Source organism: Perissodus microlepis, chromosome 7 (genome assembly GCF_051167445.1).
Source record: "Perissodus microlepis isolate ML-2025 ecotype Zambia chromosome 7, ASM5116744v1, whole genome shotgun sequence".
Taxonomy (NCBI): Eukaryota; Metazoa; Chordata; class Actinopteri; order Cichliformes; family Cichlidae; genus Perissodus; species Perissodus microlepis.
The window spans coordinates 41,534,094-41,547,845 of NC_140467.1; the positions used below are offsets into that span (position 1 = coordinate 41,534,094).

Sequence of the window (13,752 nt, forward strand, 5' to 3'; positions counted from 1 at the left end):
GCACTGCTGAACTTTGAACATGGTGCCACAAGTCAGAAAGTTGTGAGTGTAAATCTCGGTCCCTCGTCCCTGTACAGGTTTGCATGTTTCTTCCCACGTTCACCCCTATTTCCTCTGTATACTCCATTTTCCTCCCGCAGTGAGAACACATGCTGCCCAGGTGGGCTGGAAAACATGCAGTAAGCTAAACACAGGTGTAAGTCTTACCAAGTAAGTGTTAGCCCGTCTGTCATTTCCATCACATCCAGCTCATGATGGCAGGTTAGACTTCTGTGATACCTTTACAATGACAAAACCAAATCAATAAATCAGCAAATAAACAAACACGTTATTTTTCTCATTCATACTTAAGTTTAAGCTTTTCACCTGGCAACATAAGCAACCAGCAGGAGATCATTTGCTATGCCGCGGATTTGCTTTGACTTTCATAAAGGGGTTTGGTTTGCACAAACTAGTGCAAACCACCTAAAAGAGTGGTTTTTGAGAATTAAATTAAAAACCAAAACAGAATCTGTACAATTCTAGTGAGTTTGAAGGTCAATATTTGGTGTGACCACCTCTATTCTTCAGCACAGTCTGAACTCTCTTAGGCAGCTTTCTTAAAATTTCTTAAAGTAGTCTTTCAGGAATAGTTCGCCAGGCTTCTTAAAGGAAAATCAAAGTTCTTCTTTGTATGTTGGCTGCCTTTCATTCTGTTCTCTGTCAAATATGATCCCACTCTGCTACAATATTGTTGAGGTCTGGACTCTGGGGAGGCCAGTCCATGACTCATAGCATAGTTCCACTGTGTGTGTTTCTATCCAGGCATGCTTTTATTGCATCCATAGTGTGTTTGGGATTCTTGTCAGGCTGAAAATGAAGCTGTTAACAATCAGATGCCCAAACACCCCTCGCTGAAATGTTGCTCATTACAGAGCCTCCACTCACACTCACTGTTGTACCTCTCTCCCAACTGCCTCCATACACACTGACAACAATATTGGAAAGAAATTGTAAGTTTGGATTCATCCCTCTATAAGACTGTTTCCACTGACTTTCAGTCCAGTTCTTGTGTAATGTGGGATACCTCAGCCTTTTCTCCCCTCCTTAACCATGGCTTCTTGACAGACATCTTTCCACCGAGACCTTTTGTGATGAAGCATAAGTGAACAGTAGATTGATCAATTGACGAGCCAGATACATTTCTCAGGTCCTGTGTCAGATTTTTCTGTGGATTTCATATGGACATTAGTTTTAGATACTATTCACCTGTTGTAGACAGTGTTTTTAGGACTGCTACTTCTTTTTTTGTCCTCCACTTGTCTACTTTCCTTAAAATTTTAAGGACACACTCTACACCAGCGGTCCCCAACCCCCGGGCCTCAGACCGGTACCGGTCCGTGAGTCGTTTGGTACCGGGCCACGAGAGTTGAGGCTCAGGTGTGAAATGTATAGTTTTCAGGGTTTTTATCGGTTTTCAGCGTTATTTTGTTATTGTTTTTATCGTTAACTCGGTTTTCCTGGGTCTTTTCATGTGTGTTAAGAATAAATCTTCTTTTTTTCGGTACCGGTACTAGTTTTATTTTGTTGTATTTATCCGCGACACCTTAAAGGCCGGTCCGTGAAAATATTGTCGGGCATAAACCGGTCCGTGGCGCAAAAAAGGTTGGGGACCGCTGCTCTACACCATATCGAGATATGTCAAGTTTTCAGCTAATTGCTCTTTGGGAATCAAAACTGTGTTATTAGATTCAGCTATAGAAATGGGAACAAATGATCTGTGTCTAAAGAAAATTTTCTAAAGATACAAATTAAAATTAGTCCTTTGCTATGTGTAGACAAAATATTGATTTATCCCTCGAGTTAGTGGCCTTTTTATGTTTAAACGATTCATAGGTCAGTATTAATTGACATAACAAACAAAAAGCATATTCCTCTGAAAAAGACCAAGTATGTGGACTGGACTGAAAATGAGTAAAAAAGGAGTAAAAAAGAAGCAAAACAATAAAAAAAAACTTTGGAAGAACTTCAAAAAGTCTGAACAACTATTGCTCAAGACCACTTTCCAATACAATCTGGCTCCTATGAAACAACAACAAAAATAAATGAGAGGTGTCTTATCAATTTGGCCATTTCTATAAATCGGCAGGTACAGATACATATAGATTCGTGCTTTGAAGGTCTGAATGTCACTTAAGGTGATGATTTTGTTTAGAAAGAAGGATGGCTCCACCTACAGGTCACAAACAGTAAAAGCACAATCACATCAATTAGATTGCTGAAATTAAACTTGACTACACTTTTTATATTACAATCTGCAGAGGTGAGAAGTAACGAAGTACAAATATTTTGTGACTGTACTTAAGTAGAAAACCTGGGTATTTATTTTTCTGACAACTTTTTACTTTTACTCTCTGCATTTTTAAACAACTCTGTACTTTCTGCTCCTTACATTTTCAAAACAGGCTCATTACTTTAACACATTTGAGGGGAGGGGAGTTGTTATTCCTCGCCATTGCTGGCCTTCAAGCATCATAACGATTTGAGCCTAAACAGTAACACAGGAAAGGCAGTCCTGTTCGTTTATTCCTCACCAGGGGATGTTGCTTAAAAATAATAAAAGAGGCAAAACTGTCTGCCATAGTCAGACGTTAAAGTGGGCTGTTTTTGTTTGTTTTTTAGCACACTTTTAGCACAGTGTGTTGCTAGCTAAAGCAGCATTTCCCAACCACTGTGCTACGGCACATAGGTGTGCTGTGAGAAGTGGAAGACTGCTTTCACCTGGGTGGCTGTAGCTCAGGAGATAGAGCTGATCAGCTATTGATCGGAAGGTTGGCGGTTCGATCCCTGGCTCCTCCAGTCTGCATGCCAAGTATCCTTGGGCAAGATACTAACCCCAAGTTGCTCTCCGATGCGTCCATCGAAGTATGAATGTGTGTAAATGTGGTTAGACAGCACTCAGTTTAGAGTCAGTGCTTATGAGGATTGGTGAATGTGGCATGTTGTATACAGCGCTTTGAGTAATCCGGAGAGCGCTATATAAGAATCAGTCCATTTACCTGATTAGTAGGGGAGAGCGGGGTAAGTTGTCACACTGTTCATAACTCCAACACTAGAGGTTCTATCTCAAAAATGAAATAGCCACTTTGTGTGACTTCTTCTTCTATAGTCAACCTCCTGTTCACATGTGGTCAAGACTGCTCTAATCTGAGGTGAGCACATCTTTTTTATTTTTTTGACCTAAAAGGAAAAATAAATCACTTTAAATTTTCTTCAGTACAACTTTGTTAGGTATAGATGTTACAAATTATTATTTTACACAAAATAGAGGAGACATTAACGTGTCTTTTGATACTTCAGCTGATGTGCTATGTTGAGCTAACCCTGACATTTAGCCAAAATTAGCATAAATGTCAGTTTGGGGCAAGTTGTCTCATTAACTTTGGGGCAAGTCGTCACATGTGACAACTTGCCCCAGTACAAATAAATGCTCCAAAAAATTGTGATATTGTAATTCATTTGTATTTGTAATAAGGTTTTTGAAGAAAGGAAGGAGAGGCAGGAATTAAGGAAGGAAGGAAGAAAGTAAGATGGTTCGAAATTATCAACGAAAGACAGAGCGTGGCAGAACACCACCTGACATTATGTTAAAGGCAGTCAGGCAGGTAAAGATGCAGAACAAATCAATCAGAAGTACAGCAAAGGATTTTTGACATAAATTAGCGTACTCTAACTCGGTATTGTCAAAAGATTACCAGAGAAGAAATTGAAAGTCAGACAGCCATGCCAACAACAATGGTTGGTTATACAACGCCAAGGAAGATTTTTTCCCCTGATTTGGAAAAGCAGCTTGTTGAGTATATTACTAGGTCAGCTGACATTTATTTTGGTCTGTCACCAAGTGAGGTCAGAAAGCTTGCCTACCAGTTTGCTGTGGCACACGAACTGAAGTTTGTGCCTTTGTGGGCAGAAAAAGAAAAGGCCAGCAAAGAGTGGTTTACAGGCTTTTTAAAGCGGCATACAACATTGTCACTGAGAAAGCCAGAAGCAACTAGCCTTGCCAGGGCAAGTAGCTTCAACAGAGAGAATGTCAATGCTTTCTTTGACAACTTAGAGAAAGTGTTATGCAAATATGAGTTTGGACCAGGAGACATTTGGAATGTTGATGAAACTGGGGTCACCACTGTACATAAACCAGACAAAGTGTTGGCCAGACGTGGATTCAAACAAGTAGGGTCATTGACCTCTGCTGAAAGGGGAACCCTTGTCACACTGGCCTGTGCTGTCTCAGCCATAGGGAATAATTTACCTCCATACTTTATTTTCCCGCGTGTCCACTTCCGTGACCATTTCCTGATCAACGGGCCACCCGGCAGCAAAGGAGGGGCAAATTCCTCTGGATGGATGAAAGACACACACTTTGTTGACTTCCTGCAACATTTCAATGAACATACAAAGTGTTCAAGGGAGAAGCCCTGTCTACTCCTTTTGGACAACCACGAGTCTCATCTGTCCATTGATGGACTCAATTATGCCAAAGAAAATGGCATAATCATGCTGTCATTCCCACCCCACTGCTCACATCGGCTCCAACCATTAGACAGGTCTGTCTACGGGCCACTAAAGAGGCACATCAACAGCACGTGTGATGCCTGGATGAGGAACAACCCTGGGAAGACAATGTCTATTTATGACATTCCTGGGATTGTGGCAATTGCATATCCTCTGGCTGCAACCCCATTGAACATTCAGGCTGGTTTTAGGGTGGCTGGGATTCAACCTTACAACAGAAATGTATTTCTGGAAGCCGAGTTTGCACCATCCTACGTCACAGATCGCCCTATTCCGGACCCTGCCCTGCCAGGCCCCAGCACTACCTCTGCACTGCCAGGCCCCAGCACCAACTCTGACCTGCCAGGCCCCAGCACTACCTCTGCACTGCCAGGCCCCAGCACTACCTCTGCACTGCCAGGCCCCAGCACCAACTCTGCACTGCTAGGCCCCAGCACCAACTCTGAACTGCCAAGCTCCAGCACCATCTCTATCACGAGCTCACCCTTACCCAGCACTGCAATTACTGACAGCGGACTACCAACTCCAGAGGACATCCGGCCATATCCAAAAGCTGGCCGCCGAAAACCATCCAGCAAAGGAAGAAAACGACGCAAATCAGCAATTCTAACCGACACGCCAGTGAAGCAGCAACTAGAAAAAGAAAAGAATAAGGCTGAATCTAGCAAAAAGCTGTTTCAAAAGAGAGGGACGCGAGGGGGGAAAACATCTGGACCTATGAAGAACAACGCAGCTAAAAGAAGAAAAATAATTCAAGAGTCATCATCAGATGATGAAGAGTGCTTCTGCCTTGTCTGTGTGGAGCCATTTTCAAACAGTCGTCCAAAAGAGACCTGGGTAAAATGCGTAAAATGCAACAAATGGGCCCATGATGCTTGCACCTCAGGCCAGGCAATTTATGTGTGCCAGAATTGTGACTCTGAAGTTGAGTCTGATTAATCAGAAATAGGGCATCTGTTTTGTTCAGAGGATAAACATGTTAAGTAAAGAAAGTTATTTGCAGCATTCCATTCAGTTATGATGGATTTATGTGCAAGCCAGAGAACATTTGAGTTTAAAGTTCAAACTAAAGTTTTCTTTCTACTTAATGTTTTGATTAAAATGTGTATTGGATTGAAATAATTGTTTTTTTTTCCAAATTCTCTTGGCATAATTGTTCAAATTTCCAGTTTTGGTTTGAATTTAACAATTAAAATCAATAATCACAATTAAGTATTTATGTTCTTATTTTAAGATAATCTAGTGTGACAACTTACCTGCCGATGGGGCAAATTGTCACAAGTGCACATTCTCCATTCAACAGTCTACAACTCCGTAATGAGATAAGATATGAAAATGTAATGAATACATCATATGTGCCCGAGACTTCCTTCTTTCATTTGGTGAAACATTTATTACGTTGTGATGTATGGTGCTCAGTAAAAGTTAGTCAGTGTGAAAAGTGTGACAACTTACCCCGCTCTCCCCTACTCTAAATCAGGAGTCCCCAGTCCACGAGGGCCGTGTCCCTGCAGGTTTTAGATCTCACCCTGGGTCAACACACCTGAATCACATGATTAGTTCATTACCAGGCCTCTGGAGAACTTCAAGATGGTTATTTATCCATTTAAATTAGCTGTGATGGATCAAGGACACATGTAAAACCTGCAGGGACACCGGCTCTCGTGGACTGGGATTGGGGACCCCTGCTCTAAATGATCGGCCTGAGTAACGGACAGAACAATTGCATCTCTTCCACTAGAGGGCAGTACAACTACCTGCTCTAATTAAATGGGTTGCCAACCGCCAGTAAAACAAGAAAGTCAATCTGACATGGGTCCTGAGCATGAGTAATGGTCAGTAGTGGTCAGAAAACAATAAAGGTATACTGGGGACAAACCGAGCCAACTCTGCTATGCCTGGTGGAGGAAAAAAAATTATCAATATGCTTTTTGTGACATTTTTGTTTTGTGGTGTGATTTTTCTAATGTGAAAAATATGCCGAATTGTTGAATTAAGTTGTGTATATCCACAAAGAACCAGCTCCAGTAGGCAGGTATCCTGGCTTGACTTTATTTATTTGGCTCCGCTTTAATAGTTTGCGTTAAGATTTTGTGTTACTGTAATACTTCATCTTTACTTGTGAGCAGTAAATAGGCTGAGTTGATTTAAAACACTGAGGAAAAAACATTGTGTGAAACCCGGAGGAATAATAATTAAGTAAACTGTCTTGAGAATTTATACTTCACACAATAAATAATTAGGCTGTTGCTGGAGCCAACAGTTGGAGAAACAAAGAGCACACTGTTTATTGCAGCTCAGTTTTTTTTTATTGAATGCAAAATGCAACATAAGATAGACAAGTCCATGAAAAGCAGATAAAGCAAAAATATATAACATTTTCAAGGTATGCTTACATCTCATCTGTGCATAAAATCTTCGTAATAGCACTAGTAAATCCCATCATCAAATCTGATAAAATATTAATTTTGGTACGATAAACTGCATACTGTAACAGAGTTGAACATATCTGCTGAAATCACATTTCACACTCTTACAGCTGATTGCTAAAATTCAAATAATATGTTAATCTCTCACAATAATATAAAATGTAGTTGTACAATGTGCCCTAACCTAGCCATACAGAAAAAAAGCAGTATGTCCTCCACAATAATGCTCAATATTTATGACCTGATTAACGTAAAGCAAAGTGCAGAGTAATGATAACAGATCCAAAGACAGTTAGACAGTGTGAAGTTCAGTGTGTCAGACAGTGAAGAGCAGACTTTTTAGTTAAGTGCCATGTCTCTCAATGACCAACGCTGAACACCCTGATAGACCTTCAAAATGTACAGCAGCAGCTTGGCCTACACTTTCTGCACTGATGAAGCTAAACCCATAGACACCAGGGATAATGCATGTAGAAAGGGCTGTCTGTGCACTCCAGTGGGTTTGTTTGTTGTACATGAGCTAATGGGAACAAGTGATTCTCTCTGGATATGGATGTACTCATTCAGGCAAGAATGATGGAGGTCAAGGTGGGTCTTTGGGGCCATTGTAGCCCTACTGGAACTAAAGAGAAACAAAAATGTAAATCACTTAAGAATATTGTAAACACATTAAATATTGCAGACTTTTAATTTTTCACAATTCCACCTCTCACATTATTTGGGAGACATTTTCACCCTCAAGGTCAAAACTAAGCACTTAGGTTAGAAATGGGAACAAATTTCTAACTTCATGTCTGCTACAGTAAACAGCTGTTTTGTCTTGGGTCTGTAGGATATTAGATTTTATATTATTTCAATATTTTGAGCTATTTAGAAAACATTCAGTATTGTTAATTGGATGGAAAATGATGATCTGACAGCAGCACAGTAAGATAAAGGGAGATATATACCTCATTGCCCTGCACGTCGTCTGTGACCTCATTGGCCTCCAGGTCTTGAACGACCCCATCGTCCTGGAGGTCTTCGATGACCTCATTGCCCTGCAGGTCCTGGCTTTCCAGAACCTATATAAAAAGAAATGTCCAAATTTTAATTAAAAAATGCACAAATTAGTAAACAATAAATAGTTTTTAAGTTTTTGTGTACCAGCTTTAGCAAGATGTGAAGCAAATAGATACTTTCATTACACTTTCTACTCAATTTGAGCACTAAAAATGCTTTCTCAAGCCTCATTCATTCAATCATACAAGGGCTTTTTTCTTTACCTAAGGACCTTTAACCTCACTGACACAGTATGCACACTGCATGGACGGATCGGGGTGTGAGTGTGTGGAGATAAAGCCAAAAGTGTGCTTAGGTGCACACTCAGATGGATACATCAGTGTGAATGTGGACTTCAGTATCTTGCCTAAGCACACTTTGACATGCAGTTCAGTGGAAGAAGGGATTAAATGACCTTCCCATCTGAGCCACAAGATATGTAAATAGGTGTTGTGCTTTTATATTGTGACTAGCAATTAGTTAGTGATGACTACTCACGGCTGCTTCATTGAGTGGAAAACAGTTGCCTGAAAGATCAAACACCACATTTGTTATTTAAAATTTGACAGAAGATGTAAAATAGTTGCATTAAACTACCATGGGTGAAAAATCAGTGTGATTTTGGTGCTGAGTGTTTGTTCTAGTGCTGTCTCACCTGAGCCGCAGCGTCTCTCCTGCCAACTGACCAGATTCAGACGAGGCGCCGCTGTGCATGGCGTGAGCCGGTTCTGTGCTGACGTGACACTGAAGACATCACGGGTGACAGATTGAATCCCAGTGTTTTCACAGATAATAGAGGACAGTGTCACACGGGACAGAGCTGCTCTCTGCTGTGTGGTGAAGACACCTGGATTCTCGTACCACAGCCTGAGAATTTTTCACCAAGTGGAGGAAGGAAGAGATTAATGTCAACAGAATCTATATCTTAAATGATATACTGATGTCAATAAAATAATATAAATAAACATGCATTAGCAAAGTTTCAGATTTTCTATTTTCAGGAAAAAAAGGCACGTTCATGATGTATAAATTATAAACGCCATAACTCTAAACTCTAAACTCCACATCCGACACTGTTTTGCAAGCATCCATACCCATACAGACCTGTCACCCTGGCGAATCCTTTGGAACTGGGTTGCGATGAGGCAAGCAAACAGAGGCCCGACACGACCACCCTCGGCAAATGGCTCTGCAACGCCTCCGAGCCAAACATCAATGTTGTCGGGGGTTCCATAGAGCTCCAGCAGCTTGCGGGCCAGGTCGCTGTTGTTCAGCACCCTACCCAGCTCTTCTTGATTCTTGGGCTGAGACAGACCACAGAACCCCCGCCAGGCGTTGTAGCCTTAAGGAGAAAAATACATAAAGTTAGCACAGATGAGAACCATTCTGAGATGATGAAATGCTAGAAAGAAAAACCTAAAAGTGAATAAGGGATGTACCAGGGATGCCGTGGTCACGTGCCCGCTGCATGTTGAGAGAAGCGAGGTCCAAGGATATATGCTGTACAAACTGGAACAGCTTGTCTCTCAGAGCGGTCACCATCATGTGATCCTGGGTGTTTAGTTTAGCGGGACTGCCAAACAAACCACGCAGCAGAGGGTCAATTCCACCTGGAAATAAAAGAGAAAAAGATTAGGCTGACAGTTTAAGACAGAGGATAAAAAGAAAATTCAACACAAGTTTTCCTCATGCAACTCACCCTCGAAAGCGATTCTCCAGGGTGTGAAGAAGGCTTTAAACAAGGGTACACTAGGGAACTGAGGGTGATCCCGGAAGTTTGTATCCAGGCGGAACATAATTGGCTGAACAGCTAAGTGGGCGAAGCGGTAAGCTGCGGCTGCAAAGACGTTGGAGATGCTGGGGTCAACGGCGGGATTATAGCCGGGGTAGCGGCCAAGCTGTCTGCGCATTGCATTGGTGCCAACGATGTGCGGCAGATAGTCTCTGAACACAAACAACTGAGAGAGACGGAGAGCTTTAATTTGAGTAAATATGAGCAAATGTTGGAGAATATAAAAGCTGATTCTGAAGTTTAGCTACCTGTGTGTAAGCACCCATGATCTTGCGGGCCTCTTGGTAGAGCGTCTCGCTGTCCCAGTGGGGGTTTATCCTCTTCAGTGCACGAGCAAGGCGGTTATGCTCACGCAAAAACAACGTGTGAAGGGAGGTCAGACCGATGTTTTCATCCACACGGGCATCACCTTATGAACAGAAAGAAAACAAACATCAATACTGTTCATCTCCTGCTTAGACTGTACATTTAGAGCAGTTTAATGGATTAGTAATAACTGAGCAGCCACTTCTGGCATTAAAAAATAAAACCAAAGTGCCACTAAGTGCAGTTCCTTTAGTGATTGCTTGAGAAATTACTAACCTGCAATGAAACAAGGAATCTCCCTGGCGTTTGTATCGTTGGTGACTCTTTTGCGAGTAGCGCACATTTGCACCTGGAGACTGTGGAAGGGCAGCAGCTCACGCCCGTTGTCTCTGAACTCTGTGTTTACTCGCAACAGGCCGCCATTGTCAGTGAGATTGCGAAGAGTTAGAGCGAGCTTATCTTCAGAGCCATACACCTGGCTGAGATCGAGGAAGGCTGTCAGCGCGTTGACCTGCTCTCTCCTGTTCGTCTCACCACCAAAATTTAAGGCACTGTATCCTGTGCCGCAAGCCGGGGCGGATCTGAACGCAGGGATGCACTGAGAGAAGGATAAGCGAGAGTCGCCGGGAGGAAGCTGTTCATAGACAAGAAAACATGGGTGAAAAAACTGCTGGTCATGGATACCGAAAACAACATGCCACTGTTTGGTTTCGTGCGTCAGACACTAACCGGGATGGGAATGCATGGCTCGGTGTGCTCACAGCTCTCGTCACAGTTCACCCCGTTGCTAAAGGAACGGATGCTGGGTGAGAAGGGTGTGAAGGTGAGGTCATGGTCGTTCCACTGGCCAAACAAGGTCACCATGTGAGAGTACATGGAATCATTGCTTATGCCTGCATCTCCTGTGCTTAGGATGTTGTTGGACACCTGTCGCACCTGAGAGTAAAGAAAGTAAGAATGCACAATTCTGGTATAAAAACTAGTAAATACATCCATTAAATTTAAAATTAAAGTCTGATATGTGTGCGTCCTACCAGTGGGAGCAAGAAGTTGTTGAATTTCCGGGTCCTGTTCCATCCTTTGGGTTCGGAGATGCCGTCGTCATACTCAGCAGGCAGCCAGCGGGTGAAGGGGGTGTTGGAAGCACCGAGGCGTGGGTTTTTTCTAAAAGTAAACAAGAAACACCCATGTTTGGAAACACCACTTGAGAAACTCCAAGGGAAGTGTACACATCTTTTGCTATAGAAGGTCTCAAATTTTTAGGTGTATTGCGCAAGGATTTCCTTTGAATTTAGACTCTAGTTGGTCTCAAAATCAACTAATTCCACACAAGATCTTTTCATTTTTTCTAGGAATTATGACATAAATTACCCACCCACCCCCCATCCCCAGCAACACATTATTATCCATGAAATCAAAAAATTAAAATAGGCTACATGATGAATAATGCAGTATTTTTCTCGTCGAAAATGAGAATGGTTTTATATTTTATGTTTGAAATGCACAATGGTGTGCGTTGTTGCATATGCATAAAAGAAGTGCTACAGAGGTTAAAATAGAAAGTTTCTCTTACAGGTTGTTGCACACGCTGGTGATTGTGCGGTACTTGATGAGGTTCGGTGTGGTGACGCACTGCGGAGCTTTGACTTGAGCGGCACATCCAGTTATTTGAGCAAGTTTTTGCAGATCTTCGGGAGTGAGCAAATCTGGAAAATGTGACAGAAACAGTTAAGTGAGTGCAACTTTGTCACCTTCACAAGTCTAATAGTTAATTATATTAAGAGAGAATTGAGTCTTGCATCATGAAACACTAAAGATTCTCAACTCCAGCCAGTAAAAGTTGCCGCAAAGATTGTGTGTGTTGCCTTTGTGTGGGTGCTGCATGTCTAACCTGTTGCATTGAGTGAGCGCTTGTGCACATGATGCACTTTCTCCTGCACAAGACGGATGGTTTGCCCCATGTAGTCCGCAGATCTCACCGCAGAGCGTGTGTCACCTCGGGGTTGCTTCAGGAGACGAAGAGCATCGTGAGGACTCACCACATCCCTGCGGACTCGTCTCAGACTCCTGGAGGGAAAAAAGTCACACGGTTGGAGAAAAAGGTGCATTTCTTCTTCTTCTTTTTTTTTCTGAACTGATAAATTATGGCATTACTACTGGCTTAAAAACCAGTTGAAAAGCATTTTACTGCGTAGGTATGTGGGGTAAGAAAGCCTATGAGATTAACTCACTCTTCTCTGGAGTACTTGTATGCATCATCCACAATTTTCCTTGCTTCTTCAAAAGATCGCTGAAGAAAAGGACTGCCAAGATATTCATCTGCAGACAAAGAAAATTAACAATCTTATGACATGACTGGGGGAAAAAATATCAGGTGAGGATGAGTATTAGTGACAAAACAGCAGCGTGAAGACTTACTTGCTGGTTTAAGCTCAGCGGGCACCAGGCAGATGCCCAGCATAAGCAGGACAGAAAAATGCATTTCTGAAACAAACATTTAATCAGAATCCAGTTAAAAACACAACAGCAAACAAACAAAGTAACAAAAAACTTTTTTATTATTATTATTTTTTAAATTTGGTGTCACATAAAAATATCTAAGAAAGAAATTTTTTTTGTTACCTGTGAAGGTTTCAGATGCTCTCTCAGGGCTTCAGATGCTCTTTGAAAGCTGGTGGTAGTGATGCTGTCTCTCACATTTTCACCCTTTTTATACTCTGTGGGAGGCCAGAGGCCTCACCCCCATAGATAGAGCAGGTACAGATACCGTCAGTAAAGAGCTCTTCCTTGTTCCTTCTATGTGTGTTGAAGGAAATGCTTTGTTTTTTTCTAATCAGTTACTGCTTCTGGTCAACTGATAGGACTGACAATACTTTTTGGGAAACAATATAAATATTTTGGCATGCGTACCACTTCGGGTGGTTGTCTTCATGGCAACAGCAGAGAAAAAAAAATATTAATATTTGTAATTTCATTTAGGGATTTAAATAAAATGATTTATCTTCTTTTTCAGTTTTATTTAAATGCTTTCTGTCATCAAACATAATGATGTTTTTTATTCATATTAATCTCCTGAGCTGACTTTGCAGTCTTATCTGAGCACGTTGCATTTGGCTTTTCTGCACTTTATATTTCATTCTGCTCAACACAGACCTGCTGCATCCCAAACAATGGAAATAATTTAAATAAATTAAAGGAGATAGGAGAGGGAATGCTATGCAAAAAATGGCCTGTATGTAGATATGAACCTTGCACGTTTTGGTTTTCATTTATCACTTTCAGCTTTGGCCATCAGAGACAAGCACACTAACTTTCTTTTTTCTTCTCATTTCTTTTCATAAATAAAAGTCAGACTGTGCTGGGTTGGGAGCAATTTCAGTGTTGCCTCATTCAGGCAGTTCTTATAAAAGGCTTTAAAGCATTTACGGGGTCTGTCTTTTTGTTTCATTTATTGATGTAGTTAGCGACGCGCAGCATTACAATACAAACTTCCTGCAAAACTTGGGGCAGATTTTTTTTTTTTATTGATAAAAAATGAAAATCTTCATTGAAAACTAAGCATAAAAATCAGTAATTGTGTTTTTTACCATTCTTTCCTTCTGGGCAGTTCGCATCAATGCTTTATTAACTGAA

At 41.5% G+C, this 13,752-nt stretch overlaps 1 protein-coding gene across 1 annotated transcript; it reads right to left on the reverse strand.

The window, feature by feature from the left end:
- Nucleotides 1-6,850: 6,850 nt before the first annotated feature.
- Nucleotides 6,851-12,794, reverse strand: mpx (myeloid-specific peroxidase). Its single transcript, XM_084935104.1, has 16 exons — nucleotides 12,742-12,794; nucleotides 12,538-12,603; nucleotides 12,351-12,438; nucleotides 12,011-12,186; nucleotides 11,693-11,825; nucleotides 11,154-11,283; nucleotides 10,849-11,055; nucleotides 10,396-10,753; nucleotides 10,062-10,222; nucleotides 9,721-9,979; nucleotides 9,461-9,631; nucleotides 9,126-9,363; nucleotides 8,677-8,888; nucleotides 8,520-8,548; nucleotides 7,931-8,044; nucleotides 6,851-7,602 (listed from the first exon to the last, which is right to left on the reverse strand). Exons 2-16 carry the CDS (start codon nucleotides 12,599-12,601, stop codon nucleotides 7,594-7,596), a joined length of 2,349 nt encoding a protein of 782 aa, XP_084791230.1. The 5' UTR covers nucleotides 12,602-12,603; nucleotides 12,742-12,794; the 3' UTR covers nucleotides 6,851-7,593.
- Between the last annotated feature and the right edge of the window lie 958 nt (nucleotides 12,795-13,752).

Coding starts and splice junctions, on each gene's coding strand:
- mpx (XM_084935104.1), bottom strand. CDS start 12,601: ATGCATTTTTCTGTCCTGCTTATGCTGGGCATCTGCCTGGTGCCCGCT. Junction 11,826..12,010: donor GCGCTCACTCAATGCAACAG/GTTAGACATGCA, acceptor CACATTTTCCAG/ATTTGCTCACTCCCGAAGAT. Junction 9,632..9,720: donor CTGGAGAATCGCTTTCGAGG/GTGAGTTGCATG, acceptor TTTTATTTCCAG/GTGGAATTGACCCTCTGCTG.